At 64.2% G+C, this 6,628-nt stretch overlaps 1 protein-coding gene across 1 annotated transcript in view; it reads right to left on the bottom strand.

The window, feature by feature from the left end:
• Window positions 1-6,628, bottom strand: part of MCF2L (MCF.2 cell line derived transforming sequence like) — an 83,914-nt gene that overhangs the window by 5,163 nt on the left and 72,123 nt on the right. The window contains exons 21-28 of the mRNA XM_024752647.1: window positions 5,813-6,076; window positions 4,862-5,083; window positions 4,656-4,748; window positions 3,513-3,591; window positions 3,291-3,357; window positions 2,334-2,452; window positions 2,018-2,110; window positions 927-1,001 (exon numbers count right to left, since the gene is read on the bottom strand). Of these exons, the coding sequence (XP_024608415.1) occupies window positions 927-1,001; window positions 2,018-2,110; window positions 2,334-2,452; window positions 3,291-3,357; window positions 3,513-3,591; window positions 4,656-4,748; window positions 4,862-5,083; window positions 5,813-6,076 (1,012 nt within the window). The remainder of the gene's footprint in view (window positions 1-926; window positions 1,002-2,017; window positions 2,111-2,333; window positions 2,453-3,290; window positions 3,358-3,512; window positions 3,592-4,655; window positions 4,749-4,861; window positions 5,084-5,812; window positions 6,077-6,628) is intronic.

The following is a 6,628-nucleotide window of genomic DNA, read 5'->3' on the forward strand; positions in this document are numbered from 1 at the left end:
ATCTACCAGGACATGAGGTCACCTCACCTGTCTCACAGGTGAGCAGAGGAGCTCGCAGAGGTGACACACAGGGCTCAAAGGGAGTAGACTGCAGCCTCCCACACAAGGAGAGTCAGCAAAGCAGGGAGATGCCTCGGGCACCTCTGGGCCTTAAGCAGGAACACAAATGGCCAAGACCAGCCCCTCCCCGGAGACCGTGGTGGGGAGGTGATTCTACTCCCAAGTGCCTGGGGCTCCGTCTGCAGGGCTGGGTGCGGGCTGGGGTAGGGGTGGGTCTCTGGGCTCTCCAGCCGCCCAGGGAAGAGCCCTGGGTCCCTGCAGCGCGGCCTGTGGACTGAGGCCCGAGGGGGCTGTGCCGGGACCTGGCCCAGCAGCACCATCACGTGGTCTGGGAAGCGCGGGATAGCTCACAGAATGAAATCCTGTCTGCGAGCCTTAGACCCTCAACCTGGGCCGGGTGGAGATGGGGGGCTTTGGGTTTCCCTGGGGGGGAGCTCTACCCTCAGAATATGAGAGCAAGAGAGACAAAGGCCCGAGTTCCAATACGGAACCTCACCCCATCTGTCTGCGTCCCCAGAAGCATGGGGACAAACGGTGAGGAAGGATGGGCCTGGGACGTGGAGCCCCGCAGCCACTGAGTAAGAGAGCCCAGCCCAGCCCAGGCACCAGCCAGGTGTCAGCAGCTGCCACCTGGTGGCCTGTGGGCAGCTCTGCGCATTCTGGGCACACCTGGCCTGAGGCCTTGGACAGAGAAGCGTGACGTCACCACGGTACCTGTGGCTGGAGCGTCAGGCTTTGAACAAAACAGTGAATGTGCTCCTGGCTGGGAGGGACCTATTTCACTGGGCAGCTCAGATGGCGAGACAGGGTCCCTAACCAGATGGGGAAATGGCGCCAGGCTAGTCCAGGAGGCGGAGCCACTCTACCTCGTAAACCAAAAGGCGTTGGGTCGCTCTTTACTTGGTGTCGCTTAGCTTTTTTGTCGGGACTGGTAGGAGAGGCTGCAAAAGGAGGAAGAGCAGAGACAGAATGGGAGAGACGGAGTGAGGAGCGAGCGGAGCGCCAAGGGGGCAGGAGACGCGGCGAGCTCATGCTGGGGGGAGACACACACGGTGGCAACAGGCTGCTTTCCAGTGACTCAAAAAGCAGCTTCTCGGGAACACGGCTCAGCTGGCGGAGGGACCCAGAGGTCCAGGGGAGGCCCGGAGAGCAGGAGGGTGAGACGGGCGGGTGATGGCCCTGCGTCGGCATCGTAGCTTTAGGTAAGCGGCCCCTTGGTTTGTTTTCTGAGCTCCACGTGAAGCATGCCCAGTACGCATGCTCGCCAAACCCAGCAAGGTATAAGGACCGGGATTTGTCCGTCTTTCTGTTTGTTAGTTTGTTTGAGGTCAACTTAAAAGTACTTTATAAATTGGGAAAAAAAGGAAAAAACCCTCCAATTTTTTGGACCAATGAAAAGACCTCTAGACAAGACGGGCTTTCAGAATCGGGAAGGGAGTCCTCTAACGACCCGCCTGGAACCTCAGGGCTGGCCTCATGTGCTGTCTGGGTGCATTTCCCCCATATATTCACTGCCCAGGAGCCCAGGCAAGCTTTTAGAGACCTCCATCGGGTGTTCTGAACCCGCCTGTGCACTAGAAACGCCCAGAGGGAAGTGGATGCCTCGCACTCTGGCAGGGGGGACCCCACGGGAAAAGGCGGGAAAGGGAGGAGCTGGACCAGAAAAGCAAAGGACAGTCCCAGCTCCTGGCAGGCGGGCCTCTGTCAGAAGAGCTCACCTCCACCTCTGCAAAGAAAAGGCCCTGAAAACAGAGCCCTGGCTGCATGAATGACAGACCCGCCAGCGTCAGGGAAAGAGAGCGACTCAGCGGCAGACGCGTGCCTGGTGACCCACGCGAGAGGCAGATGCCCCTCCCGAGATCGTCCCCACGGATGAGCACGGCACGGATGGATGACAGACAGCCATGGGCGCGACCCGCCCAGAAGCCCGCCGCCGGCCGGGGCCGGGCACCTTTACCTTTCTGACCTTTGAGGGCAGCAAAGCTCTGCAGGGTGAAGCGCTTTTTGGAAAGCGCAGAGCTTTCTGAAGTAGAGCTAGTGACCGCGTCATCTGCGGGGAAGAGAGGGCAGTGCAGAGGGCGCCGGCCGGCCCCAGAGGGCAGGCGGTCACGCCCGGGCCCCCTGCCCGGGCCCCTGTGCTCTGTGCAGGCGGCCGAGCCCCGCGCTCTCCGTGAACCTTCCCTGCGCCCACCGGGGGCTGTGAGGCCCTGACACGCCCGCCACGGACCCCCGATGCAGCTCCCGGCACTTCCGGGCTTGGCCCCAACACTCACCTCTGTCCTTCTCGGGGGGCCTCGGCAGTGGCGCGGGGCCCACGTATCCCTCCAGGTTCAGCGGGTCCGTTTTTCTTTCTTCCAACTTTCTGACGTCTTTTGTGTTCCCTTTAGAGGGACTAATGACATCAGACACGTGGAAAAAGAAAAAGAATGTTGTTGCCTGGTTAGCGTTCAAAGGTCTGTGAGGAGGAGGGTGGAGACCTCCCTGAGCTTCTACCCAGGCCTTCAGGCTGCGTGTCTCCCGCCGCAGGGCCACGGCCATGGCCACTCATGTCCAGACTCTGGGCGGAGCCAAGTGAGAACAAAACCCACCTCCCTGACTATTAAGTAGGAGGCGGTTTTGTTGTTGTTTTCTTTCCCCTGGGGGGGCCCTTTCTCCTTTAAAGCTATTGCTCTGTGGTTTATTTATTTAGACCATTCATCATTATTAAAGCATCATTGTTATTTCAACCATGAATAATTAGACGTGGCTTACGTAAGAAACAGTAAAGAAGTAAGTGAATGAATAAAATAACAAAGGAAAAATAAGGGCAGAAAAGGTACGGTGAGGCCAGCGTGACATGTGACCCTGCGTCTGTCTGCGAGCCATGGGCCTCGGGCTCGGCTCTGAGCCTCCCGTGCCCCGGGGTCCCTGGCCACCTGAGACGCTACCGTCACTGAAATGCTGGTGCTGGACTGCTCTCTGGAACAGCCGCCCACCACGCACTGATCGTGATGGGAAATACTGCCCGGATGGAAAACGGTCAGAGATGCTGCGGACGGGCCTTTGGCTGGGGCTGGGGCTAGAGGCACACGCCTTGACGCTGACCTGCTGGGACGGACCCAGCATGTGACCCCAGGGACGCTCTCCAGAGCGACCCCGATGACCAGGAGGCTTGGTGACAGGGCCGCGGAGACCCGGCGGCACGGGCTGGCTCCCACTGGTGACACCCCTGACGCGTGGCCGGGCCTCACCTGGTGCCGGCGGGCGCGGGCAGGGGCAGGCTGTGGGACTGCTCCAGGGCTCGGTGCTGGCTGGCCTCTGCGGGGACAAGAGCCCAGCGTGGCTCAGGAACGCGAATCCAGCACCTTCCCTCCAGGTGCTACACGCGGTGCCTCCGACGGCTAAGGTGCCCGAGGAGGCTTTGCGGAACATAAACGGGCCCCCGGGGGACAGCCCCGAGGCTGTGCCCTCACCTCTGCACGCCTGCAGCTGGCTCGTCAGCACCTTCCGGATCTCGCTCACCCAGGCGGCCTTGATTTCAGGAGTTGGTGCCTGTGCCCCCAAAGCAGACCAGAAGGTGAGTGCGTGTGTTCTCGAGGGACGCGCGTCAGTGTCTCACTCTGCAGGCGCCCGGGACCCTCAGAATCGGGGCTGACGGCACCACACTCGGGATGCGGGATGGCACCCCCTCGGACGAGGGTGCGCCCCGCGGGCGCCGGTGCACGGACCCCACGCCAGCACCCTGCACGGTCTCTGACTCTGACTCAGTGGGAGCCCCTGCAACGTGGCCTGCCCCGAGAGTGTGTTTCTCTGGGATGCGGCCCTGATGTCTCCCTAGCTGACAAGGACGACGGGCGTCTGACATCCCGCAAGTGGACCAGAAGCTGGACCAGCGCGGCCGGGCTGCTGCCCCACCTCCACTCCGCCCAGGGCCCGAGGGCAGTGCAGGCGGGCGGCTGGGCCCTGAGGACCCTGGGCTTGCGCAAAGCCAGGGCGCCGGCCGAGCCCCTGGCCGCTCCCGCTGTAGCTCCGTGGGGCCCTCGGCCGGCCACGCTAGCCTGGGTGTTGTGAGCTGTGAAGAGTGCAGGCCACCGGGGCCTCCACGCTGCGGTGGTGCGGCACCCCCCAGGGCCCCCAGGCCCAGACCGCCAAGGGCGTCAGAACGGTCAAGGGCAACCGGCGAGGCACCTCCCAGTGCCGGATCGCCCTCTCGGGCTGGGGTCTCTCCCGGGCTCATGGGCGAACTTACACTCCACCACCTCCCGCCATCGCCGGCGAGCGAGGAGGACACGCTCCCTGCAGGCGCCTGGTCGTGCGCGGCAGCGAGGACGCCTGGCCCAGGCGGGCCGGGCCCCCGCGCCGTCCCGGGACCAGGAGCCCATTTCCTGGCAGGGCACCTGGGGCACCCCTGCCCCGCAGAGTCCCTGTACCTTGTCCCGGGCTCGGCTTAGTTACTGACGGCCCAGGGCAGCCCCACACGAATGGCGGGGCCCTGGCCTCCAGGAAATAGAGCTTTCCGAAGATTCTAGACAGCAGCTCTCAGCAGAAGACGCTCACCGGCGGTCCTTACGGAGCTGGGCAGAGCCCGAAGCCTGGCCCGAGAGCGCGGGGCCTACCTGTACGATGTACACCTCCTCTCTGGCGTTGTACCAGATCTCGAACTTCTTCGCATCCCCTTTCACGTTCTCCGTTATGCCGACGGCCGTCATCTGTGAGGGCGGGGCGGGCGGTGGGCATCCGGGCGAGGGCACCCCCCGCTCCAGAAGGCGGGCGTCGCAGCCCAGTGGGGGCCCCGGGGTCTCCTCGGGGCAGCCACACTCACGTTCAGGGACTGCTTGAAGCTGTAGGACGGGGCCTTCTCGTAGCCCTCGCCGTTCTCCTCCCGCTTCTTACAGAAGAGCACGGCCTTCTCGTGCAGGAACAGGTGGCGCTGCATGGGCTTGAACCTGGCCAGGTCCTTCACCTTGGTGTGGCCCTTCTTGTGGTCCGTCCAGACGCTGAAGGAGCCCTGCATCAGCAGCTTCCCCAAGTCGCTCAGGTTCCCCTAAAGGCAGCGGCGTGGGGTGCAGTTAGCGCCCAGAGCGGGTGCGGCCGAGGAGCCCATCTGGGAGGCCGGGCTGCACCCCGCGGGGTCCAACGGCCCGACACCCGGGAGAGGCAAGTCTGTGGTGTGCTGGAAAGGTCGGGGGTCGCAGGGGGTCTGCGGGGATGAACAGGGGAGCCCAGGGGTGTCTAGGGCAGTGGGCTGCTCTGTGTGACGCTACCGTGCGGGACACAGGTCATCGGTTTGTCCAAACCCCCAGAGTGACCCTGCCGTGGGCCGTGGACTCTGGGCGACATACTCAGTTTTGCTGTGAACCCGCTACTGCTCCAGAAAGAAAGTCTATTAATGAAAAAACAGAGGCGCGTGCTGAGGGGATTTACAGAGACGACAGGAACCGTGCGCGGCCTGGCGCGGGTGCAGAGGGCCAGGAGGCGGGGTCTCACGGTCGCGCCCACACGCCGCGTCACCGAGAACAAAACGGGTTCAGGGAAAGACCGGGAGGGAAGTGTTTTCGGAGCCGCCTCTGCGCTGAGGTGCAGCCACGGGGTGAAGCGCCCTGGCTTCCGCACAGGCTGGTGAGCCGCGTGCAGGGCGGCCGCGGCCCAGCCAGAACCGGGTCTGACGGCGTTCTGGGGGGTGCGCGTGTACGACCCACGCTGGCAACGGGACGGCCTAAGGCCCCGCCGCCGGCTCGTGGGCTCCCCCTGCAGGACAGGGTCGGGGCCTCACCTCATAGCCCGTGATGGCGATCAGGTGCATGGAGTCGTTCACCGCCTTGAGGATGCCCAGGATGGAGCTCAGGGCCTCCTGCAGGTCCTCGGCCCCCTCGCAGCTCTTGCTGTATTTCAGCATCTCCTGGGGGAGGTTCCACGCCCGTCTGGACACTGAACCCCGCCGCTCCACCGAGAGCGGCTGCGATGCCCGTGCCCTGCCCCACAGCTGAAGGCCCTGGGCAGCCCCGGGCACCGACCTTCGGGACCCGTGTGTGGCTCCCTGTGCAGTCGCCGCCAGTGGGGACAACGCCCCACACGCACTCAGACACTCACGCCCTCCCCCCGCCGGGGGGCCTGCCCGAGCCGCTGGCCCCAGAGCGCCTCAGGAAGCCACCTTCCCGGCCGCTGCGGGCCTACACCCCAGCCCTCGCAGCTGCAGATCGGGCTTGTCCCCGAGCTGGGCAAGGGCAGGCCCCTCGCAGTGCCTGGCCTGGGCGAGCACCCAGCCCCACCCCTGCTGCAGCTCCCGTCTCCCCACCTCTAAGCCATTACTCCTTCCGTCCAGATCTGACCCCCGAACGAACATCTGTTACAGCTCTTCACACCCATTCTCAGGTCTTGGGGATCTGCTCTGCTGGGCCCCCAAGACAGCAGGACACAGGCAGCCTCGCATGTGCCCTGTGGGGCAGGGTCTGCCCGCCTGTCGCCCCCTGTGTTCCTGACGCCCGACAACGGGCAGCGCACAACAGGCCCTCCACAAAGGCGTGTGAAGAGCCAGGGCCTCGCAGAGGTGGGAAGAAGGTGCAGAGACCACGGGGTTCAGGGACGGGTC

The sequence above is a fragment of the Neophocaena asiaeorientalis genome, unplaced genomic scaffold, assembly GCF_003031525.2.
Source record: "Neophocaena asiaeorientalis asiaeorientalis breed wild unplaced genomic scaffold, Neophocaena_asiaeorientalis_V1.1 scaffold825, whole genome shotgun sequence".
In the NCBI taxonomy this organism is placed as follows: Eukaryota; Metazoa; Chordata; class Mammalia; order Artiodactyla; family Phocoenidae; genus Neophocaena; species Neophocaena asiaeorientalis.